This window comes from Stegodyphus dumicola, chromosome 8 (assembly GCF_044657685.1).
Source record: "Stegodyphus dumicola isolate Sdum_Otavi_A_Nest chromosome 8, ASM4465768v1".
NCBI classification, from domain to species: domain Eukaryota; kingdom Metazoa; phylum Arthropoda; class Arachnida; order Araneae; family Eresidae; genus Stegodyphus; species Stegodyphus dumicola.
In genome coordinates, this window is record NC_140775.1 from 57,118,529 (window position 1) to 57,145,916 (window position 27,388).

Genomic DNA, 27,388 nt, shown 5'->3' on the forward strand with positions numbered 1-27,388 from the left:
TTGCAAGCTGAAAATGTCAATTTATGAACTTAAGCAAGCAGGATGAATGTGGAATCTAAAATTAGATGAAGCTTTGCAGAAACTCAAATTAAAGAAATTAACATTAGATAAGTCTATTTGTGTTCAAAAAAGAACTGAGGACTGTATCATAATCAATATATATATAAACTAGCAGCTTCGCTGCCAGCCTTCGTCTGGCTTTTAAATCTACCGGAAAATGGCTGAAGGGAACACCAAACGTTAAATTTAAAAACTGTGTAGAATTTTACTCTGCAGAAAAACTTCATAAAAAAAAGTTATTACGTATAACAAAATTATAATGAAATAAGCAATATCCCATAATACAAATATTAATTATCCTAATAAATAAATTAACCAACTTCCCTTTGCAAAATCTTAAGAACTCAAATGGTATAAAGGAGGTTAAAAACTTTGTTTCCTAAAAAAATCACTCAAAACTTTTCAATATCTTAAAAACAGTAAAATGAGCAATAAATAACATAAAAGAATACAAGGAACAAAAAATTCTGAAAAGCAAAGTATAATTAATGATACTTTATCTTATATTTTCAAGAGAAAAAAATTACAATGAAATGAGCTCTATACCTTAATACAAATATTAATTATCCTAATAAAAAAATTAACCAACTTTCCGTTGAACAAAAAAAAAAAAAAAAAAAAAAAAAAAAAATCATGCGAAACTTTTCAATATCTTACAAACAGTGAAATAAGCAAAAAATAACATGAAAGAAACTCAAAAAACAAAAAATTCCGCGCACAATTTTACTCTGCAGAACAACTTTATAAAAAACATCAATAAAAATGTATTATATATATATAAAAAATGGCAATGAAATATGCCAATCTCTTAAAAACAGTGACATACGAAATACACTGAAAAATTGTTGCCAAACTCATATTTCTAAAAGAATGAAACTATTCAAAATGATGCGATTTCATCAAAAATCTATCAACAACAATAAGAAAGTAAAATTGTCGCCAAAATCACATTTTTAAAGATGTGAGAAGTGTACTCAGAAGCTTCATTTAAAATTTTTTTTTTTAAAATACAAAATATTATCATTTTTCCAAAATTCTTTTTCTAAAAGCAGTCGCAAGGATGTAAGTTTAACGTCTCCAAAAATCAAAGAAAAATAAACTGTACATTTTAAAAAATAAACATTTTTAGAAAAAATTCCGTTGAAAAGGTGTTAAGCTTACTTTGTTAAATAAATTCATATTTAATCGATTTAATGGAACACGAAATTTATTTTAAGTTCGTAAAATAGCTAAGTGCCTACATTTCATGACGATCTGAAAATGGAGTATGTAGAGTAAAATCTCGCTTTCCTATAGCCCATTATGTCTCAAAATAACTGCGATTTCATCACAAAAGATAAACTAAAAAAAAATTTTAATTCGAATTTTGAAAAATTCGCTTCGAGGTGCACTGGCTCTTGTCTAGATGCACCTATGTACCAAATGTCATAGGCGTGGGTCTATTAGCTTATGCTCAGCACGAACAAAAGATACACACACACAGGCGACTCTTTATTTTATTTTATGTAGAGATGACAGTGATGAATGTATCATAATAATCACAATGTATGCTTGGAGCTAGAATTATCAAATCATATGTTTGATAATTCTAACTAAAAGTGAATCTTTATGATATATATTGAGAAATTTCTCAACAAAACTTTTGAAATTTTGATGGCTTTAACATTGAACAAAATGGAAATCTGTTAGTTAGTCAGATTCAGTACATAAAAGAATTCTTGGCTAAATGCAGTATGAAAGAATGTAAGCTTACATCAACAGCATTAGAGACCCTAACATTAAACTAAGTGAAACATCATACATTATCAAAGAATATGAAAGTGTAGACAAAATTACATATCAATCTTTAATCTGGTCCTTAATTTGTTTAGCTATATCTGCACAACATATTGCAAATTCTTTTAGTAAACTAAGTCAGTTTAACTGTAATCCAAAATGCATACTTCAGTACCATAAATGTACATTAAAGGAAAAATTTTCGCAAAGTGAAGGAAAGTCTAAAATGTTCTGTGGAAGTAGATTGGGCTAAAAATACTTCCAACAGTAAATATGTGTGTGGTGGTTTTATATTAGCAGAAAGCCTGGTTTCTTGCAATAACTCAAGCAAAGAATTGTAGCGCTATCAAGTACTGAAGCAGAATACGTAGCATTAATTGAAGCTTGAAAAGAAGTGATGCATTTGCTATTAAGAGAGCTAGGTTTTCTAGAAAAGATAGCAGAACCAATAACAATCAAAATGCACAGCATTTATTGAAAAACCCAATTCACCACTCTTGAGCAAAATGCATGGATACTCGTTTTCATTACATTAAACAGTTAAATGAACAAAAAGAAAACTGACATTAAGTATATATCTACAGCGGAAATGCCCGCCAAAATTTTTAGCAAAGAATTTTAGCAGGGACAAACATAGAAAATATATGAATCTATTAGGACTTGAGCTTTGAAAATGCTTTTCTTTCTTCTTTAATTCTCTTTCCAGCTCTGCGAGGGAGAGTGTTGAAAAATATGCATTCTCTCTTGCAACTGCGTATTGTTGAAGAAGTGTAAAGTTTAGTGCTGTGTAATTTCACAGTAGAAGCCAAGAAAGGTGTGAAGACTGCATCCTTCTGATGTGCCTATCTAAGGTATGTGCCTATCTAAGGTATGTGTTGTATCTGGGTATCGAAGTGGCCAGTAGCCATAATTCTCTCCAGTGTGGTGCAGCAATATGATGCACAGAATCCTAACACATAATTGTCGAAAACTAGAATGGGAATAAGAATCTAGCAGAGTGCCCTCCACAACGTTTATATGAAGTATCATATGGAGTAGTTGGAGCCAAGCACCTGCTGGCGTACCAGTCAAATGTTAATCATTTGTTATCCATCTTCATCATGTTGACATATCGTATTCTTCCTCACATGTTGACATATCATATTCATCTGTTATGTTAAGCTCAAGAAAAGCACTGGTTAAAAGTTTGTTTAACTTACAGCAAATATGATCCTTTGGTAGGGAACTAAGTTTTATACTCCGCTACTCTCAACATCACCTAGAATTGAATTAGCAGTTCAGAAAAACAAAAATACAATAAAAAAAATTCAGTTATTTACAAATATTTACAACAGTATTGTTCATTTAACTACATGATGCTTACAGAAAGTATAAACTGGTGAACTGTTTCCAAACCAAGAAAGAAAAAAGTTAATTAAAAAAAAAAAAAAAAGGTAAATACTCAGTGCTAAAATATATTCAGAAGGGTGGTATGTCACAAACAGTAAATATATGTGTGGTGGTATGTGTTTTAATAAATGAGTTTTATTTTAAAAAAACTCATTTATTTCAGTTACGAAACCAGATGCAAATTTATGGTATAATAATATTGAGATTCGTATACTGCATTAGAATAAGTTTGAAATGCAGAGTTTGGTGTAGTCTTAATAATTTTTCAAGTTTATTTTTCTGTTTTCTTTCTGTATTGTTCTGCTAATAAAACAAATAAACATATCAGTTTTTTTTTAATATCTGAAAATTATCATTCAGAAGGATATTTAATCCAAAAATCCATTTTTTCTATATTCTACACAAAATTCTCCAAGAATAACTGATGTTCTATGAGCTAAGATCACAGACATTGCTATGTTTTTCTGTAGAGATAATGAAAGAAGCAGGGCCGGATTTAGACTTGATAAGGCCCTGAGCTATTTGAGATATGGGGCCCTTTTATAAGTCCAGATATCGCTGCCAAATATGATTTTTGGATATCCAAAAGTTTTTTTTTTTTGCGGGGGGGGGAGGAGCAATAAAGCAAAAGCCCTAAGCTATAGCTTGTATAGTTTATACATAAATCCTGCACTGGAAAGAAGTTAATGAATGAATTCCGCAAATGAATTCTGTTGTCGGAAAACCATTTTGCAGTATTTTTAAGAAGATACAAAAAACCACCTAATTAATATTTTTTTATCATTTATGTTGTAGAAGAAAGTGAAGTTAATTTGCTTTACAATCTGCAAAAATTTCAAAATTTTTATAAAAGACATAATTTTAGTACTTGAAACTTTAAAATAGTAGATGTACAATAGTGTGTATGTGTGTGTGTGTGGGGGGGGGAATGCTAAATTAAATTGGCTATTTGGAATAAGCATCATTTATAAAGTTTTCTTCCCCCCTCCCTCTTCTATCTCGGGTGCAAGTGATGAAGTTCTAGAATCATTGTTTTGTTCATTATGGAGATATATGTACAAAAATCTACAAAAAATCATTTCAGTATTAAAGAATGATAATAAAACATCTACCTTGAGTTATGAAGAAATCACTTAGAAATCGACACAGGTTTAACGTGAGCCAGATGTCAAATTTCATAGTTCTGCACCAATTCATCTCTATTTTATCTGACAAACAGGAAAACTATTTCTTCTTATTACAGATTATAGACACATCTAAAATGAAGCCCTTTAAATTAAATTATTGAAATAAAGTGTATTTATTCAAACCATACAAATTTCTGTACTTATAAATTTGCTATTACAGGTACTAGAAACGTGTGTTAAAAACTGTGGTCGAAGGTTCCATTTGCTTGTAAGTCAAAAAGATTTCATTATGGAATTAGTAAAGTTAATTGGACCTAAAAATGATCCTCCAACAGCTGTACAAGAAAAGGTCTTAAGTCTAATACAGGTATTTCATTTTTATGCTGAAAATTATTATAAATTAAGAAAGATTGATTTCAATTTAATAAAACAGTTTTGTAATTTATCTGAAAACATGAATTTTCCAAATATAAGAATTTTTTCCCCACCATTGCTTTATAGAGCTGGGCTGATGCTTTTCAGAACAATCCAGAAATGCAAGGTGTTGTCCAAGTGTATCATGATTTGAAACAAAAGGGTATTGAATTTCCTATGACAGATTTAGATACTATGGCACCTATACACACACCTCAACGAGTAAGTTTTGATTGTGGAGAAATAATTGTAAAATACAGTGGAATTTTAAATCTATCCAAGACTGTAGCCTAACTTAAGATTTAAAAAGCCTAGATACTTCAGTTATCCCTTTCCTGTATTATTTTTGTGTATAATTTTTTCCCTAGGCAGTACATTATTAAAAAATAGGTGTTTTTATTTTATCAAAACAAAATACAAAACATGCCGTTTCGAGCAAAATTATTTTTAAATTAAATTATTTTTAAATTAAATAATTTTTATGTGCTTAAACATTTAATTCACTTCTACTAAAATAAAACAGATGTTCTAACTTCATACTTCTCTGTAAGTTTAGTTTTGGTTTTACTTTTAAAAAGTGAAACCAGAACTAAACTTGCAGTATAAACATTAGGCAATTGGTCAACAATATTAACTTTGTCCTTCGTTTTCGATTAAACAAGTTTTTTTTTCCATTCTCAATGTAACAGTAGAAATTTGGTACCTGTGTATATTAGTTGCTGCAAGGATTAATTTTGAAATGTATGCTCGTAGTTATTGATACAGTCAAAAGTCATTAATCCGGACTCGTCGGGACTTCGGTGATTCCGGATTATTGATTTTTCCGGATTATAAATCATCATTTTAAATCTGATAAGATGGCATGCAGAAATTATGAAATTAAAAATATGAAACCATAATTTATGAAATAAAGAACAATTATGATCTAAAGGGTATCAAAATTTACAAAAAGAGAAAGCTTAATATTTATTTGTTTACTTTATTAAACATTTCTTTCAATGTAAGTTGTTTAAGTTGCTTCGTTTCATGTGATAATACTTTCTCTTTAATTCTATTAAACAGACATAATTTCTTGTTTAGTTACAAAGTTCCGCTATTCAAGTTCCATAATTGCTGTATCGAGAATACCGATTAATTTGTCAATAGGAATTTTTTCGTTTTCAATAACCACCGTGTCACTTTCTTCACTATCGGAAGCGAATTATAATGACGAAGAACTTGATTTAAATCACAGACGGAGTACATCGAAATGAAATACTACATTTAGTAAGGAATTATGAGCCAAATAAAATAAAAACATCTGCCTTGAAGATAAGGATAGTGCTGACAGATCAACTTCCAATTCATTGCGCGCCACGGCGTTTTCCCCCTGCCGCCGCAGAGCAGCGTGAAATTGATAAACAGATTTCGGATTTCAAAGCATACTTTCGCTTTGTAGATCCTTTACATATTAGTAAATATACATTGGAAATTCTATTTGACATAATCGAAAGTTCAAGCTTACTTTTATAAAATTGCTCTAACAGTCTGCAAAAAATAATAAGCCGGATCCGATTCGAAGATTAAGGAACAACGCAATCTGCAACATTAACTGAATTAGATAATTTTAGCTTAGCTTATACCGTCTGTTATACATTCAACGTGCATGCGTAAACGTTTTATGCACGTGCGCACATGCATATTCGTAGCCATAAAGGTCTTATGCGCACGCGTAAACGCCTATGTGCATGCCTCAACGAGACGCATGCGCAGAAAGTTTGTAGCTTTGAGGTCCGGATTATAGATCATTCCGGATTATGGGTGTCCGAATTAACGACTTGACTGTATTAGTTTTGATTTAAAAGTGTAAAAAAATTATGCTGAACTTTCATTGAATCTCGTAACTTTCATTTTATTCTATAACTTTCTGTCATCTCTCAGACAGAAAATTCTTTTTTAAAAAAACTCATGAGGTTTACTTGGAAAGAAGTTATGGATAAGCTGTTTGCCAGTCTCCAAAAAGAAGAGGCCTTCAGTCCATTCAGAGAATTTAGAAGAGATGAAGATCTAAGAGGTCTAGTGAAATGAGGGGGTGGAAACACAAAATATCTGACTAAGTTTTTGTTCAATATTCATCAAAATTAGGTGCCGAGCATTGTTATGATGGAAGACAGCACCTTTAAAGATTGATCAGTTCCTTTGTGCTTTGCTTCAGCTTTTTCTATTGAAACTGCTTTTCTTTTTTCTGAGTTTATTATCTGAGTTGGTGGCAACAATTCATTGTATATAATTCCTCTGTAGTCCCTTCATACTCAGAGCATTATTTTTTGGGATGCAATGCCTCTCTTGATGTTACTAGGTTCTTTTAGGTTACCCCATGATCTTTCTTAGTAATATAATATCCACCCCCTGCAAAGAATTACATTTAAGTAAGTTATTAAGTAAAATTATTAACATTGAGTATTATTATACAAATTATTTAACATTGAGTAAATGCCTATCTCGCTAAATTGGCAAGTGTTTAGCGAGAAATAGCCAAAAGTCGCCAGACTTGTTGATCATTAGGCAAAATTTTGGTTGTGTCCATGTGTAAAATGTTATTAGTTTATATATGGAGCTTTAACTGTATCCGGCCCTCATATGCCTTCCAGTAATTTTGAAGAGAGGAAAGTACTAGAAATTTCTCAGTGGTCTGGGAAAACTAAATAAGACCAGAAAGAGCATCAGTTTCTCAGTAGTAGTTTTGTACAGTATGAGTGTGGAATATATAGATATCTCCACGTGAGCTTCAATTTTTAGATGCACTTTGCATTGCATTGTGTTTAATGTTCTTAGTAGTTTGAAGTGTAATTACTGATTGTACTTTGTGATACTGTAAAGAGCTCTACGAGTATAGTATATTTCAGGAAAGTTTGAGCTATGAAGTGTTTCTTTTGGTAAAATAAAATTTAAAATTTTATCAAGCTATGAATTCTGTGTGCATTCAATCTGTTACGAACCCATACACGTGTAACAAAATATTAGTAATTCAAGAAACTGAATAATTATGACAAATCGATTATGAGCAAGACAGTGAAAAGTAAAATGTGTATACAGTCAAAAGTCGTTAATCCAGACACGTCGGGACTTCGCCGATTCCGGATTATCGATCATCAGTTTAAATCTCGTAAGATGGCATGCAGAAATTACAAAATTAAAAAATGAAACCGTAATTTATGAAAAAAAGAGCAATTATGATCTAAAGGTTATCAAAATTTACAAAAAAAAGAAAAGCTTAATATTTATTTGTTTACTTTATTAAACATTTCTTTCAATGTAAGTTGTTTAAGTTGCTTCGTTTTATGTGATAATACTTTCTCTTTAATTCTATAAACAGACATAATTTCTTGTTCAGTTACAAAGTTCCGCCGTTCAAGTCCCGTTAATTGCTGTGCCGAGAATACCGACTAACTTGTCAATCGAAATTTTTTCGTTTTCACTAACCTCTCTGTCACATTCTTCATGTCTTTATCCATTTTTTGCAGCAATTCCACTTTTTAATTGTTGGACATCGAAACATACTTTCGTTTTGTAGATCCTTTGGAAGTTCCAGCATCGGAAATTCTATTTGACATAATCGAAAGTTCAAGTTTACTTTTATAATTGCTCTTACAGTCTACAAAAAATAATAAGCGGGATCCAATTCGAAGATTAAGGAACAACACAATCATCAACATTAACTGAAATAGATAATTAGATAATTTTAGCTTACACCGTCCGTTATACATTAAACGCGCAGGCGAAAACGTGTTCTGCACTTGCGCACATGCATATGCGCAGTAGTCAAGGTCTTACGCGCACGCGTAAAACGCATGTGCCAACGCGGCGCATGCGCAGAAAGTTTTTAGCTTTGAGGTCCGGATTATGGGTGTCCGAATTAACGACTTTTGACTGTATATATATATATGTATTATAAGTATATATATATATATATGTATTATAAGTATACATATATATATATAACACAGAATATATTAAAAAAACTTTGAAGGCCTTATGAAAAAATACTTAATTTTTAATAATATAATTACTGTTTTTATTTATTTATTTTGTGTGTATATATCTTTATAATTTATGTAATAATGGATTATTTAGCAAAGTATCTCTTTTTAGAAAGGTAGTAGAATTTTAGTGGAATGAAGTAACTTATAAGCATATTTAAAAATGGATCTTGAAAATTTTTTTAAAAAAAAAAGATACATCAAATATGAATCATGAATAAATTGAAAATGGAAACTTAAAAAATGAAAAAGTAATCAAAATACCAAGTAATTATCATCATTGACTGGAAATTGGTTGACTTTTCAAGGGGGAACAAACCAACCCCCATTCAATTAACAATAATTAATAAAGTATTAGGCAATTTATTACAATTAATTAATATTTTACTTATATATATATATATATATATATATATATATATATATATATATATATATAAATGGAGTGAGGTTTAATTATATTTTTAAATATATATAATGGAGTGTTTTAGTGTAGTTCAAAGAATCCAGTTGCCTTTCAACAAGGAACAGAGGCCTTTAGAAGTAATTGCTGAGCAGCCCTTTGTCCACTGGTGAATTAATGCATCAATTTGTTAAGAATTTTGTATAATGGCATAGCAGAGTTGGCTTTTTGATTGGATTTATGTAATTTTTACTGTTCAAAATTGACCAAAATAGGCAGGAATTTAACTAAGCGTTTATTTTGTACTTTTGTCTTCTATGCAAATAAGTTTTCTCTTTTATTTTATGAGGGAAAAAATTTACAATTTTTTAAACATTTCTTTTAGAGTGTACCTCCTAGCACATCTCCTAGTCATAATCCAGAACCACCTGTGCATGGAAAACAGGTTAGTTTTAAACATTCTTATAGCTCTTCAGGCACTCCAGGTTCTTCCTGACCATCCTAAATTTATGATTGTAATGTGTGTTGTTATCATCACATAATGCTTATTTTCTTGACATCATTTGAGACTATCCATACTCTTTTCATGTAGTGAGACATGCTAAATGAAATGAAGAGGAGAGAAAAACAATTAGGAAACTCCACAATTTCTGCAGCTGTTGTTGCAGTGGTTACATTACAAGCTGGGTGGAGAGAAATTACCTTGATGTACCTTTTATAAAACAACAGACTGTAGTTGGTAGAATAAAACTTTTAAATGCAAAAGAAATTTTCTTTAGTTAATAAAATAGTATTTGTTTTGAATTAATGTGTTAGAAAATTAAATCTGCTGTTAATTTAATTCTAGAAATTTAATTCCAGAAATTAGTAAATCTGGAAATAGTTTTGTTATGGTGGTACAGCATCTTACCAAAGCGATGGGACATTTGGTGATTTCTGGAATAAAAAATTATAAATACATTAAACTAAAATTTTTAAAAAACATTTTCCTTTGGAGGTTAATATTTACTCAGTAGTCTTTTCCCCTAAAAATATGCAGCTTAAAAATTAATACTTTTTGTTTTGGGTAGTAACATAATGTTGTGAAAGTTATAGGATACTTATTATTCTACCAAATAGAAGAATTTAAAAAAGGATCGTAAATTGTTCTGATAATTTGTTGAATTATTATTAGTTTTCAAAAGTGTATGGATTAATCTTTTTAGCATGAATTTAGCAGGATTTTTTAACTATTTCTAACATAATTTTTATCAACTTGTTTTAAATTACTAATTTTGATTGTTGTTTTAAAAATTATTGTTCTATTTTCAAAATTTATATTATATTTCTTACCAGATATTTTTGATAGGATTTAAATCTGGCCACAAAGATGAGATTTTGAATATTCTTAAAATATTAAACAGCTGCTTGTGCGACGCATCCATAGTATTATGCCAGGTCATTGTTTTAACAGAATTTGGAGTTGTTTTGCAGATTAAACTCTTGTAACAATGATTTGAAATTTCATTTTAAACCACAATATATTTATACTAATCCTTTATAGCATCAGCAACTTAAGATCTTGGTACAAAAGAGTGACAGATACCTTCTGTATCAGTTAATTTCAGTTTTGAGAATTTACATTTGATTTTACAGCTTACTAAAATATAATGTAAAATTTAACCAAAAAGCAGTCTTACTTTTGAGCAGTCAACAAAGCAAAAAGTCAAAAGCAGTCACCTTTTTGAGCAAAACTCTCTTGATTTTCAGGGCAGTCAGACAAATTCTCTTAGCTTGTTTCTCTTCCATTGATCATTGCCATATTAAATTAGCTTTTCTGATCAAATAATTACCCTATTCTAGGATTCAGATCCCTTAATGCTCTTAAATATTAAAAACAAAAGCTGAAATTTTATGTTCTTTTACTCAGTATTTATCGCATAACCATTTTACGTAGCATATTGGATTCCTGTTTTAACAGTCTTTCAGTTAACAAATATTAAATATTTTGCATCATGTCTAAGAATATCAAATCCTAAATTATTTTAATTATTTTAGACAATATTATACTGCATTCCGCAAAAAATCTTAAATTGTGGCCTATTAATTCTTTTTCATTTTAAATTCTGTCATATTTTGAAAATATTTTTCTGTGTCAAAATGTGATAAATTCTTTCAATGTACCATTTCATCAACTTCTGTTATGGAGTTTCCTTTTTGAGTTGCAATTCAAGAACAATTTTCTAATTATATATGCTTGCTTGAAGAAACTGTAATAATGAAATATTAAAATAACATAAATTCTAAGAGATCATTATTAAAGAATTCGAAGAGACAATCTTGAGATATTGCTTATTGTATTTTTATGCAGAATAATATCATAAATGTACAGATTTCATTTATTACAGGTGATATTATTTATAATCTGATCAGCATTTCATTACTTTTTTGTATGTTTTTTTTTGCTCTAAAAATAAGATATTACTTTGTGTTAAATATTTTATTCTTGGAAGAAATATTTCTTATGATAGAAAACCTAGGTAAATTTAAAAGCAAGTTACAAAGATTTGTACAGTATATTTAAAGCTTAATTTAAAAATATTTTTTGGTAAAACCTATTTATTTAACATATATTGAAAAGTCTTACTCTAGTAAAAAAGGTATAAAATAATAAACATTTTGTATACTTTTTTACTAAAATATGTGCAGTTCCCTTGTTTCTCACATAATTCTTCTGGATCATAATATGGTTGGTATTCATATCCCTTAACTTATAGATACCCTGTTGTAAAAACTTCTTAATGCAGTTTTATACTTATTTTGCACAGTCTGCATTATCTTGTCATTTATTAACATTTGACTGTAAATATTCTTTCAATGCTGAACAAGTGAAAGCTCAATAGCACGAAATTTGGATTGTGGATTTATGTTTGAACACTTTCAAGATCACACTGCGATCTCACTGTATATGTAAAATGGAAACTGGTACTGTCAAGAAGTAACAGTATTCCTTTTGAGAGAAGCAACTAATATTTCAGTTCCAATGTAGGTTTCCATTTGTTTGATAGCATCTTGCACATATCGAGCAGTAATCATAGTCTTGCCTTTTCCGTTTTCCTTTTATACCACCAGTGATATCTCAGAAGATGGTAAATATATTTTTTTATTTTTTTCCCTCTTGATCAGAAAATGGCTTATCCACTTCATCGTCTGTTACGTTCTGCTGGTTCATAATAATTCTTATCTTCAATCACACTTCAATGTAGCTTCATCTGATATGGTTTGAAGAAATCATATGTTTGTAAACATAGTGATCCAAATGCCTGTAACAAATTCTCCCTTTGGGATCATCAGACAGCTGCTGTGGAATACTCTTTTTTATATTCAAGGTCATTGTGGGCAGTAATGAGTGAAAGCTGTTGACTGATGTTGAATTATATAGTAATTTCATCAATAGTGATTGCCTGCAATCACTAGTGCATCTGAATCTCTTGTTTAGTATCTTATTTGTAATAGCAATCGTTGCCTATTCTGGTGTTCATATCTGAAATATTTCTTTTGTTTTTATACTAAATCTTCATTCTTCTATAGATTTCAGAAGATTTCATTCCTTCTAATCACAAAAATATAAATCATGCATCTTTGTTTTTGTGCTTTTGAGTAGACATCTTAGTGGAACAGCCATGTTGTACAAGCTATAGCTTATTCAAGACCATTTATTTGGCTTATTGCTGAGAATTCATTTTGTGTCCCAAAATAAGATTTTGTATCATGCATAATTTTACATGTATTTTAGAATAAAAAATGTCTTTTACTTGAATGTTTGCTTGCATTTTTAAAAAATAAATTACCAAAAGTTACCTATTAAATGTTCTGACTATTCATTTTGTTTTTAGTATTTTTATCATAAACCTTAGTTATACAGAAATATGTTTATTTGAATATTGTGAAGTATTGAAACAATTAACTGCTCCTAAAGTGTTAAAAAGTTTAAATTTCTTGTTTTATGAAATAGGTAATTTTCTCTATTAACATCTTTACCAAAAAAAAAAAAAAAAAAAAAACCTGGAAAATTAAGTGAAGTGTAAAATAAATGTATAAGATATAAAGATCTGTATACTGATTGTTTTGTTCATGATATTTTAATATTTATTTATATATCTTGTAAATGTATGCAAATTTTTGTGATAGCCTTTTGTGCACACATCACACCCCACACCTATGCCAGATGTATTGCCACGACAAACAGGCCCTGTTACTTTGAATCCTGAACAATTAGCTAAATTACGTAGTGAATTGGATATAGTGCAAGGAAATATGAAAGTGTTTGGAGAAATGCTAACTGAATTAACTCCTGGGAGAGAGCATCCACAAGATTTAGAGTTGTTGAAGGTGATGTTTTGTTTTAATATGCCAAAATATTTATTAAAATATTCTGTGCAGTGTGGTATAGTAATGTGAAATACATTGTTAATTTTTAAAATGTTCATTTGTTTTATACTTTTTATATTTCAATAGTTTTAACTAACATTTTCTCTTATTACAGCATCAGTGTGATCTAATTGTGTCTCTTTAATTTCAATAGAAGAAAGAAAATTAATGCAATATAATTTATAAATACAAATTCCATTTTATGAAATTTTGATCATTTTTCTGTTCTTTGAAGTTTCTGAAGTCTTTTCTGATTTCAAAGTGCAATATTAGTTTTGAAAAAATGACGATTAGTTACAAAATTAAAAGTAATAGTAACTACATCCAGGTTTTCAATGAAATGTTCACAAATATTCAATATGGCCACCTCTGACTGCATGACTTACAAGTCAATTATCAAACTCTTCCTATACCTCATGTAGCATATCTACTATCACAAAATTAACACTCCTGAGCATTTCGTAAATGCTGAATAGAGAAGGCACATGTATGAAATTTTTTATGGAACTCTACAAAAAGAAATGCTTGTGTGATATGTAAAGCACTGAGGTCTTCACACAAGAACCATTACAAAGACTTGAATGTTTTGCAGCACACAAGTATTATATCTGGGTAAAAATGTTGTAGTGCCTTTTAATGCTCTGGGCAGTAGGAGTTTTAGTGCTGAATCTTGAATGAAAATAATGCTGTATATTTGTAAGCGGATAGAACTGGATAATACAAAAAGCATTTTCCTTCTGGCTCACCATTTGAATTACATTGATGGGAGTTGACTGATGGTTGAGAAGGTACATCATTAGCTTGTATTAGTGTTGCACAGTAATGACATCTCTCACCAAGCAAATAGAACTTGAATGTGTTCCCATTTTCAAACTGTAGGTAAGGGGTTCCCAACCTTATGCCCGTAGGCACCATGATGCCTGCCGATCGTTTAATGTGTGCCCACCACTGTCAATCACAATAAAAATGTTTTAGTTTTCAAAAAAATTCTGTGTGAAAGTTTTCTCATTTTTAATGAAATAGAAGTTGTGTCTTAACACAGATACCAGCACAAAGGTAAATGTGACCAATCTCTATCTCTCTCTCTTTTATGTACATGTATTCATTAACTCCATCCAATTATAAATTCACCTTTCAAAAGTAAATGGTGCCTCGCTATCCAACAGACATTCTAGAATGTGCTCTTAGGGACAAAAAGGTTGGGGACCCCTGCTGTTGGCCTGTAGTTAAAATATGAGTTGCGATTTTTGAGCTGTTATGCTTTGAAATTGGATGAAGACATCAGAGACACTGTGCATTATGATTATTATTAAGATTAAGAAGTATGTTTATTTATAGGAATTGCAAAAGACTTGCTTTGCCATGCAAAGTAGAATTGTAGATCTTATTGACAAAATTGGAATGGAAGAAGTAACTAGTAAGTATATTAATCATGCTTAATAAAACTGTTGTGTTGTGACTTATCTCACTTGTCTGACAGTAACATCAGAACAACCCCACGAAATTCATCGTTGCATGGAGTGCAAGATTGTGCCTATCGTTAGCAAGAGCCTTGAGCACCATGCAGGTGACGGTATGACTTTGCTAAGTTCCATCCTCCCAGTTTTGATGAAAGCACCCCAAGGAGGCGGGTTTGAGTGTCTACCATTTCTCTGGAGGGACTTTCGGCTCGCTGCATATTTAGAGTGCCCCCATGCTGCACAGATACCAAACAATTACAGACATCCAAGTCCTGTCCAGGATTTCAACACGGGCCTTTCTGTATGGCAGTCAGCATCGCTAACCACTATCTCTTTTGGATGGCATGATAAAATTCAGAACACATAATAAAATTATGTATGTGGGTAAATATTATGCAAACTACATTCAGTATATAAGATAAATATTTGGCTGTTCAGATGTTATTGCTAATAAATTATCTTTTAAATTGAATTTTTTTAAAATCTTAATCTATTATTTCTATTTTTATCTTCTCTGAAACTCTTCATTCTCTTCATTCAGAAGGGAGAGAGAGAAGAAAGTAAGATACTAAAATTTAAGTTATTAATATCAGTGGTTTTGTGATACGGAAATTCTTTTCATCAATATACTATATTAATGAAGATTAATGAAGTATATTAGTACTTTATAATAGTAAAAATTAAATATTAAAAATCAGCAAGAAATTGAACTTTGTAATCTAATGTTTGTTTTAAATGCTTTTATTAATCTTAGGTATTTTTTCATATCTCATTTTTTATTAGTATCCTTTTCACTTTGTAAATTTATTAAAATTTAGAAAAATTCTTCCTTTCAAAAATTCTAAAATATGTATTTCAAAGCGCTAATATTTTGAAATGAATAATTAGGCTGTATGTGGTATAGGAATACTAATAGTACAACTTAAGGCAGATTAGTTTTTTCATCATAATTCACAAGAAATCAGCTGGAAGATATAAGAATCAGAATACAGACACATATTTTGTGCTTGGATGGATGAAGAAAATTTAAGGCAATAATGAATAGTCATATGTAGGATGGAATCAAGCTGAAAATTCCTTTATAGAAAGAATGCCTCTGGTTCAAATGGGGCAACTGGTGCAAATTTGACTCTGCCTAAATGGGACAAACAAGTCAAATATCTCAAATAAAGTAAAAAGAGTCAAATAAAAAGAGGGATTTCTGTCCTTAACTGTAAAGTGTGTGTAGCACCGTCTTTCATCAAAGGCAATCAGGCAAAGGTGTGTAGCACCCTTTGCCTGATTATCGAACATTTAAGAGTATTTATTTGTCAATGAGCATCTATTTCAGTAGTGGAGTGTTTCACTAGTAGATGTAATTATGTAGAAAGATATCTGCATACATTTTCTGTGGGACTGAATTCAGAGAAAGCCAATTCATTATAGTAATATTCTCACTTTCTAAGTAGAGATGGATGATCCATTGTGGAACCAATTCATTTCACTAAACAAATGATCAGCGGTCCGGCGAAAACGGAACAGCAATTCTTTAACAGTTCACCAAGAGCTGTTGTTGGGATGCGTTCCAAAAAATTTTATTTCTCATAATTTAAACACTAGTATTCTTTCCTTTATTATTTACTAGAAACATCTCTGGCCTATTTTTTATGGTGTGTGTATTATGTATGTATATATGTGTGCTTTCGGTTCACTTAAGTTACATCTTGTATTTAAAAAACAAAACATTTAATAAACCGACGCATCCCAGCGAAACTGACCACCCCTGTTTGTAAATGGATAGAGTTCCCCTCCCCATCTGGCAGTGCAAGGATCTGTTTGAAGTATGTAGATTATAGGAACTGGTTCCTTGGATTCCCAGCTGTCAGCACTCCTACGCTAGTTGCAGATCTGGATCCTTCGCAGTTATGATTACTCGATCTTTTCATCGTATGTGCTCTAACTGCAGATAAGATTTAGATGGAGTCTTTATTAGTCACTCTTTTTATCGCTCTTGCTCTAGACGCAAATTTGGCTGCTATGGAGTCTCAATTATTTGCTCTTTTTGCTTCTTTGGAGCTGTTCCTTTGAGTTTCACTTCGATTCTTTGAATACTGTGTCACAGTATAGGTATCTATATTAGGTATTACCTTTATTATACAATAATACTGTAATATTTATGTAAAGTAATAAATTTTTATTTTTATACTTATTTTACCAACATCTTGTAATCAAGAGTGTGAATTTCTTTTGAATCTTCTTTAGAATTAGTATATATTTATAAACATAAATTTTTCCATCTAATATATTTTTTCAAGATTGCAAAATGAAATTTGACCCTACTGAGTAGAAGAACCTCAGGCGATATTTGGTATCATTTTGTCAAATTAGGTAAAAAAAAAGGAAAGTTCTGGTATTGTCAGCAGACAATTTCTTTTTCTTTAGAATATGCCTCCAATCTAAAAATTTAATTTTAGTGTACTTTGCAGTAGCAATAAAATATCAATATAAAATATCAATAGTAATAAAATAAGGTAATCTTTAATGAAAGTGACTTTAGTTTTCATTATGTTTTAACTTTTGGGACTTTTTTATTCCAGAATTTTATTATTGTTCTGTGTAGAAATTTTTTTTAGGGAATCTCAAAAGTACACTTGAAAGAAATCAGTCCAGGGAGTGAGCAGTTTGATTGAGTTGATTCCAGTGATCCCACTCCTTGTTCAATTCTTTCTGCTTTTCTCCCATTTTAGCTCATCGCTCTTGATCCACGGTTGTTCCAAAAGCATTCATCAGGGTCATTGTTAGTGAGTGGTGAATCATTAAAAGGAACTGTTTCAGTTCAGTGAGCGAACAGTTCTGTTCTGATCCCTTAAAGGCATGGTCTTGCCCATCTCTAATTTCTAGCAGTTCCTTCATAGTGTGAATCCAATATAGTTTAATGATTTAACAAAATAACTTTGGTAGCTGTAATAAGAATGATAGTAACCTATAAGTTCAAAGTTTGATTTTATGATACATTTTTCAAGTTTATATAAGAGTGTATATTATAAGTTGATTTTTGCTTCAGTGAGCACTCAGTATATATACTTTTTGTATAAGACATGAGGAGTTAGTCACTGCAGTGAGCACCAAATATGTAAATATATAGTTATGCTAGCTTTAATTTTCTTTATACTTTAATTTATATTCAAATTTTTAAACTTGCATTTTCTGTAATTCTTTTAAAAAGTTTCTGTGTGATAAAGAATGATATGTATACATTTTTAGGTGATTTATTGCGAATCAATGATGAGCTTAATAATTTGTTCTTAAGATATGATCGTTATGAGAAGAAGCGCACTGCTCTTTTAGCATCTTTAGAGACTAAAACTCCTGCACCACCTATTGAGGTAAGTTTTCGTATGAATTTTTGTAATTGTTAATTGCAAAGCATTTTTGCCCTTGTAAAAGTTTTGTTGGTTTTAATTTATTAATTCACTTAGTGGCATGGTATTTTAGATCTGCTCATGAAGAACAGTGTTTAAACACACTAAATTTGAATGATTACTTATTTTAGTTTTAGTTTCTTTTTTCTAAACTTCTATTCATTAAGATGATATTTACATCATTAAAGAAAGTAAGAAAACAACATATTTTAAATTATAGCCTAATATATACCAAGTAGAAGTCTTGTGACTAGATAATAGTGGCTATGTAACTCAGAGGTTTATTTAAGTATAAAAACGAGCACTCGAGTTAATTTGTGTAAAAGTTACGTTTTAAGTAACAAGTAAAAATTTTTTAAATACTCATTCATTTCTTGAATTTGCAGTTATCTATTTTTTTTATATAGTTTACTTGTTGGTTTAAACATTTATCATTATGAGCAATGATTTTTGGCTGGGGCCTTCTCATAAAACTGTGCTCCTGATGATACTAACCAGTTAATCACTGTCATTTTCACCTCTCCTTCAGTGTTTTGCATTTTATTATGCAATTTGCTGAAATTACCTGTTTTTATGAATTTGGGTCTCAGTTTTCTGCTCCAAATCATTAGTGCTTACAGATGGCTGACCCCAGCAAGATTTTTCATGAACACTTTCTTAATCTTCCTTGAATAATCTCGCCCATTTTTGCATTTTACTGTCACTTATTGCATTGGCACTATAAATTTCATATACCTGGGACGTAACTATCTATAGTGTAATATTACAAACAATTACGAAAATCAGGACTGCAAAGGTATGAAACCATGGCAAGAAGGTATAAATTTTCTTACTAGAATACATACAAAAAACGATATATAATAAATCATCAAAAATAGCATTATCACACTATCCGACTTTCGCTTTCACATCCAGCTCTCAGCATGGAATTGGTTAAAAAAAAAAAAAAAAAAAAAAAAAAAAAAAAAAAAACTTTCTCAAGAACACCCTCTGGACTCTGGTGGACTTATCCCTTTTTTGCTTTCACCACAAAGGGATGCACACATGATTTTAGCTGCTGGCCATTGGCTCATCAGCTTATGACGTCACACTAGAGTCAGATTCAGCTCTGAATTCCGAAGGAGGGGTGGAGTCAGCTTTATGGGGGACATTCCTGAATGTCTATCATGTGGTCCTGCTAGAACCACATGGAAAGTCTAGTAAGCCTGGCAGCCTACATGCGTGTAGAATACTTTAAAATTTGCTGCCTTCACAGCACCCCTAAAGAAATGTAAGTTTTTAGGGAACAATTCAGTTGAATGAAGTGGGAGTAACTCTAATGATCATGTGTATACAGCAGTACAGTGCATCCTCCAGTTTAACAACTTTAGGGAAGAATTTAAAACAAACATCTCTAAATATAGCTGACTATCAATTTTAACTCCCTGTGACTTAGAAATGAAGATTTTGCAAAATTTGCTTTGTCTCAGTTAAGTAATATTTAGGCATTTCTAAATTCAGCTTATTGTATGGGGTAATTTTCTAAATTTAAATAATGCACATTTTACAATAGGTGCTAAACTCACAATATACACTTATCTTCAAGAATTTAATATTGTAGTAGTACCTTATTTATCACATTAAACATTTTACACAAAACAAAAGCAGCTCACTAAAATTCTTTAAATCAGTTAAGTCTGTAGTCGTCTTAATAATGGTTCTTTTGATCATTTTCTGCTGTGTGCAGCTAAGTGTGTCCACATTTTTATTTTTGTTTCCTGCTCTAGATTCATTCTTGTAGCTGAATTGTTGAATAGAGACCGTCTTAGTAACCTCTGATTTGCACCTGAATGAGAACTTAGCCACACAAGAAGTCCATGATCTATTTGGATTACAAAAGGCTGGTCATTAGAGTAAAACCTCAATTTTATGCACACTCTTGTTCAACGGCGCTGTATCTTTTTTGCATGGGACCGAATTTCTTATGTAGTTAAAGCACTGGGTACTCTTTGCCATTTGGTCGTAGTGATAGGGCAACCCCTAAAGACATGTCCAGTGCTTAACCAGGGTTCATATGGTCATTTAGAGTCCTTAGGTTTTTTGGAATCGATTTTTGGTCCTTAAAAGTTCTTAATTTCGGCCAAAATCGTAGAAGGTCCTTAATTTTAAACATCTGAAATTTCTGTCTTTCCTTATGACTGCCATTTTGAGTGCGAGTTAGGATTTTGGAGAAATAATTTTGGTGATGTGGTTATCTTTTGAACGGGTTCTTGGGTTATAATTTGTTCCTATTTGTAATATAAATGGTGGGATACTCGAGTTTCTAAGCAAGAAGTGAAACATAAGCATTTCGAAATTCATTTTTGCTGATGAGGAGCTCTTAAACAACTTCTTACTTTGGAGGATGTGAATTCCCCTATTGAAAGGCGATTATAAAATTGGGCGACTTATCAACATTTTGGCGAATTTAAGATCAGTTTCTATAGAAAATTTTTAATTCCGAGATCTGGGAATTTTTTGACATTGTAGCATTGATAAATTTCATTAAAATAATGGTGATATATTGAAATTATATTTAGAAAATAACATTAAAATAAAACATTTTTATTTTTCACTGTCGAACATTATAAAGTTCCATTTTGGTAACTTATTATACAGTATTTTGAATCTGGATTGCTGCAAAGCACAACTTAGGAAACAGTTCTTAGCAAAAGCAAAATTAGCTATGTAATTAATTAAAAATGTCTTCTTTTTAATTTTGTCATAGTAAAAGTGTTTCTCATGTAATTTGGAAAATTCTGAATTCTCAGAAAATGCATTAGTTTTCTCTATAAAATTAATTTTACACTATTATTATTTACACTATTATTTACTATTCTGAATTCTCAGAATATGCATTAGTTTTGTCTATAAAATTAATTTTACACTTTCCCTTCTTTTTTTCAAAATATTTCTTTCTCCTGCTACAAAATTGGTAGGGATAATTTTTTTTTTAGGATTTTAGACATTGCAGTTTGAAAAGTTTAGAAGGATTTGAAGGCAAGATTTAAAGACCCACGATTCTAGAAGATTCCAGAAATATGTGACAAAATGAAAAATGTCACCTTGGTATTAACACGTAATGGATGTATTTTACAGAAAGTTTACGATGAACATGTTGCTTTTTGGAGACATCTGGAAGAGCAATAGAAACATACTATTTGAATGTCCTACTTTTGACACTAGAATCTTTTTCTTAACATGTTTATCTTCCATTTATTTTCTCTACTTTTCATTAGACACAAGCATGGAAAATATCAGAAATGCTTCTAATCTTATCACATGGACAGGCATTATAGAAAGGAATTTTTTTTTATCAATAAAGAAATTGAAAACTGACAATTTAAAAGATTCATCTAATATGTCTTAATGCATCAAACTCTGTGGATCCTAAATTCTGCTGCCTAGTGCCTTTCTAAATTCAGCTTCCAATGCCTGCTCTAAATTCTAAACGTTTTGCCATTTCTAGATTTTGTATCTTGGTTTGTCACTAAATCCAAACAATTCTGCTACACTAGTTCTGTAACCAATCCTTACCATATATATTTCATATTTCTTCTGAATGTTCATATTACTAAAGAAATAAATTTAGCAGCTTTTTCTATACATTTTAAATGGGTTTAGTTTTTTTTAGCATAACAAAAAACCCTAATTAAAATCCACAAATTCTAAAATGAAAAAGAATGTGTTGAAGAAAGAAACCGAATACATAAAGAAAATTATTCTTCAAAGATATGTACAGTTATTATTATGTAAATTACCCAGTTGTTTATGATTTCAGCCTTTACTAGAATTTCCAATTTCTATTTCCTCATAAGATGGAGTTACTGAGCCAGTTTAAATTAAAATTAAATTGTATAGTCTTTGACCACTTAGTCCACATTTTTAGTTTGACTATTCTTGTTTTGACTGTTCTTGTTTAATTACATCACCACAAGCTGTAATTGATTTTGTTGTAATTGATGCCTTTATGTTATAAGATCTTTTTAAATAAGAGGCGTATTTAAACCTTTGTCTGACATTAGTTACTTTCAGACATAGCGATAATTTGCTTCTCATATGTCAAAGGGGGGAGAGTGGACTATTTAACTTTTACCAGATCAAGTAAACTCATATTGTGGAGAGGTTGACAAGTTAGGAGATAAAACACGCAGAAACTAGTAAGAACATTGGTTTGCATATTGAGACAAATTTCTAATTGTTAGAAAAAATGTTTAAAGAGAAGGAAATCGATATAATTTAACCAAAATGTCTGGGTAAGGCTTCAAATTAAAAAAGAAACATAAATATTTTGTTGAGTGTGTTGTTTGTAGCTTTTAATGTGTAATTATCCTAATATCGTTTAAGAATATATGTCATAAATTACATGTATTTTAAACTGTGAAATTTTATTAGATTGCAATTTTAATATGGCTTTTTTAACAAATATTGTTAAAAAAATAAAATTTAATGTTAGCCATGTAAATCCATAATGACTAAGGTTATATAATACCTAATTTAATTACTTATAACTAACTACTTACCTTTAAAAGTTATCTCTGCTTATTAAAGTTATTGCGTTTCATTAACCTTAAGGCCCATATCACACAGCATTTGTTTCACACAAACAACTGTTTTGGACAATTTTTCTGCCTGGTTTACTATTGAAAGAAAGACGTGCGACTTTATTCTTCCTTTCCAAAAAAATTGCAAGTTGTTCGTTTTCAACCAATCAGCTATCAGCTTGTTCGTAATGGGGAACCAGTTTTCCCTGTATTAACCCCAAAGCGATCTATGGTGACTGGCTGTTGTGACAAAGCAGAAAAATTGTTCCAAACAGATGTTCTTCCAAAACAAACCGACGTATAATAGCAGTCTTACAGTGGTCACAAGATAAAATACAAAAATGTAAAAATTCATGTAAAACTTATTCTTTGCATCTAGTGAGACTTAAAATAATACAAAACAACTTATCACCTGTGGCGTTTTAATGTGCGTTCAGACGTGGGCGTAAAGCGCATAGAGGCATAGTCATAAGGGCATAAAATATGGGAGACCCGTTCACACCTGCGAAAACGAGGTGTAAGCCGTGGCCAATGAGAGAAGCTAAATTTGCTCATGCGTGGAATGTCTACAACCTTCCCGCGCTGTTCTCCTGCTCGATTGATTTCCCGCGTTCGCTCTGCTTGTTTTTTTCATTGTGTCATGGCTTTTTCAGCTCGCCACAAAGTTTTACTGGCTCAACAGAATGATCTTTTATCTGCCCTTCTCATTAGCCAAGAGGCAACGGAAGAAGGTAAAAAACGAAATGGTCGAGAGATATTTTTTTGAAAAACCAATACTTGGTTGGCACATATATTTCTGTGCAAAGCAGTGTGGAATATTTCTGCATTGTACTGTAGTACTCTCTATACTATAAACGTGCACATGCATATTTATATATATATAAATTCTTCAATTTTTATATATAATTTCTCTTAGGAGAAATACGATATTCTAAATATGCCTAATTAAAAAAAATCTTGAGGATAACTAACAGATAGCCTGTATATAATATTTTTCCATTTTGCAGGTGTGAAACCAGCTAAGCTAAAAACAGTACTTACCATACATTATTATTATTTTTTTTTTTAGTTTTCAATCAAAATGAACATGTTTCTATGACAATGAAACATGTGTGCTTAGCATTCCTTATTCACTGTCCCTGTCGATCACTATAGTAGTTTGCTGCACTACCAGTATCAATTATCACTAGTACTAGTATCCCACACCTGGTCACAATGACCAGCAACCACAACCAGTACAATACTAGGAAACGTTCACCCAACAATATATTTTATGCTCAATCATTAAATACATTTTGCTGTTTTGCCAGCTATTTGTATACACCTATTTCTAATAATGTGCATGTATAAGCCGCACCCCTGAATTTAATTTCAACATATTCTGTCATTTCTATTTACAACCAAATCTCAAAAGTAATTTCACAATGACAAATTTTAGGTACCCCAGTCTTCAAATACATCAAAATTATAAACATTCATACCTTATCCAGGAATTTCTACCAGAGAAATAGCATGAATTTAATGATCAAAATTCCATTCAAATGATAGTAATAAAGAGTGGATAATAATAATAAATAGTATTCATTAAATTATAGTCCATGTTACAAATTACTATTTGTGCTATTCAGTTTCATTAAAAGTAAATTCCTTTCACGGAGAATGTAATTAAAAAACAGAACATAACTTCAACAGGAGACAAAACTGTCTAGACAATTGACTGTTTTAAGGATATTTCACTACATTTTTTTCCTTCTTGGAATTCATAAGAGCATTTTCTCAAAAGATTGATTTTTTATTACTTATACAAAGCTTACACCATTGAATTGACTATTGTGACTATTCTTAAATAAGTGAAAATAATTTTTTCTTTTTTTTAACAGTAAAAATTTAATATTTTTACTGTTAAAAAAAAAAAAAAAACAGCAGATTCTTGATATTGATTTGATGTTTTAGTAAAATTAATTCATGAAGTTTGTTTGGAAAGAAAATCAGCATTTGAAACAAATAGCAATACAATATTTCCAGCTTTTTAAATAAATTTATTCTTAAATACAAAAATAATTAAACAGGAAAAAATTATAGTAATAATTTTAAAAAAAAATATAGACAGAAAGAAAGTAATAATAATAATTTACATAGAAAAAATAAAACTTTTGCAAGCATGCTTTTTTTAAAGAATTTTCACAATAAAATGAAAAATACTGGATGGGATCGATCATCTACAGGATCATACACAGCGTGCATAATCCTGAGCTTAACTTTCGCTTTACGAGTTTCATCCATATTTTTCAATATAAATTGAAAAACTCATTTAAAAATGCATTAAAAACTCATTAAAACTGCATTAAAAACTTATTAAAAAATGCATGTCATCATTGTAGATTTCTTGCGAGATCAACTTTTTATTTCGTTCGGATACAATTAAAACTCATTATTTCGTTCGGATACGATTACAACTCATTCGGATACGATATGTTCCATATAAAAAAAAAAAGTCGTCTTCGATGTGACAGCGAAATCATCTAAAGAAAGCCGCTTCGTTTTAGCTTTACTCTGATTGGTCAGCGCTTATCCCAAACTCGGCGTAAAGTTAAAAACGTTGAACCCTATGCCACGAGCCCTAAACCAGATTCTGTGACGTAGCAGAGACTGGTTGCCTTGGCAACAGAGCTCGGCTTTAACCACTTATGCCCCTTACGCCCGTGTCTGAACGGGGCCTTAGTGGCTTATTGGAATCTTAAAATGTATTAACTGGGTTACAACCCCTGAAACTCTACACAAAGCTAGGACCCTAATTGTGTAAGACAGAGCCCTACTAACTTTCACAACCTGCCAACTGTGCCTACATCTGGCCTTTCAGGTTTGTTCTAATCAGCAAGTCTCTCTTTAGACAAGTAGCAGCGGTGACAGCAACATCCAGTCTTTTCATATGAATCATGCTGATTATGATCTTACTTCTCATTTTAACCTATGACGCTTGACATAAAATCTACCTGCTATTGACTAAACCTCTAGACTGAGCAAGTATGTGACAAAATGAGACATAAAAAAGTCAACTTAAAGCTAACTGTTAGTAAAATGTCACTTATCATCTTTAAAATATGTCCAACTATTATAGGTGTAAAATATTTAACACTACTTGATAAATTTCATAAAGTTTATTTTATTCTCAAAAATATTTAGCGCTACTTGATAAATTTCATAAAGTTTATTTTATTCTCAAACTTAATAATTATGTTAATTAACCTATGTTTAACAATAATGCATCCTACTTATGCATCCTATTTTATTTAAGGATGGTATTACAAAAGTGAAGTTCAGGCATAGATAATATTTTTAATTGAATTTATTCAGTTCCCATTTGCTCATAGGTCCTTAATTTTTTTCATTAATAGTCCTTAAAAGTACTTAATTTCCGTGTTCAGAAATGTGTACGAACCCTGATAACACTGTTCTGCATAATCTTTTTAAAAATTAGGTGCGTGCAGCACCAATTCACTCACCAACTTCACTTTTAAATCTGTAAACACAGTTTTCATTTTGAAAAATCTCTTGTTTTGTAGTATTTTCTCAAATGGGATTTATTGTTTAACACACATGCTGAACGGTTTTTAAATCTTCTAACGAATACTCAATCATTGCTCTCTCTAATGTCATTGTTTTGTTAATGTTCAACTCAAGACTGGTTCTTCAATTTTTTTCTATCCCGCATCGCATTAAAAAGCAGGTTTATCCTGAGTATTCCAGGAAATCTGGCCAAGGATTTCGTCTCTTGTCTCCTTTTCTGATTCCCTTGCAGAGTGGAGAAAATCTCTCCTTGTTTGGGATTGTGTAATAGAGTTTACATTCTAGAGTAGAATTTTTCTATTTCTGGAGGATTTTATAAGCTTGAAAGCTCAGTTTCATAGAATGTAATGGCCTGGATCAAGGGACTTATCTAATATTGTGGCCTTTGTAAGGAATTGCACAAAATCACCTTCAGCCTTTAGTAAGGGGTAGGTATATTGGCTTGTGATCCAGCAGTTGATGGATCAACACTATTTCACTATTTAAAATTTCTTTAGGTACATAGGAATTCATTTACTCATTGATAAAAGCACAAAATCGTGTACTACTACTGACTCTTTCCCATTAAATAATCGCCTTACTTATGTGCAGCTGTAAGTATTTTTCTGCATTGTAGTACAAATGACATGAGGGTTGCAGATATGAAGATGATCCACACTCAAAACATCAGAGCAATTCCTGCTTCTCAAATCCTTTTCCCTTCAATAGTTTCTCTCGAGAATGTTAGGTTTCTCTTTCCACTTTCTCACTGGATCTCACGACCTAAAATTCTTTTACTGCATTTTTCTTGAAATCCTGCT

The 27,388-nt window shown here is 30.8% G+C and overlaps 1 protein-coding gene across 4 annotated transcripts in view; it reads left to right on the forward strand.

Annotated features, from left to right (window-relative positions):
• LOC118197057 (target of Myb1 membrane trafficking protein-like) overlaps nt 1-27,388 on the forward strand; it is a 91,236-nt gene that overhangs the window by 23,502 nt on the left and 40,346 nt on the right. For all 4 annotated transcript variants that reach the window (XM_085821877.1, XM_085821878.1, XM_085821879.1 and 1 more), the window contains 6 exons: nt 4,573-4,719; nt 4,854-4,988; nt 9,574-9,633; nt 13,359-13,559; nt 14,937-15,015; nt 18,302-18,423. In XM_085821877.1, coding sequence (XP_085678003.1) covers nt 4,573-4,719; nt 4,854-4,988; nt 9,574-9,633; nt 13,359-13,559; nt 14,937-15,015; nt 18,302-18,423 — 744 coding nt within the window. The remainder of the gene's footprint in view (nt 1-4,572; nt 4,720-4,853; nt 4,989-9,573; nt 9,634-13,358; nt 13,560-14,936; nt 15,016-18,301; nt 18,424-27,388) is intronic.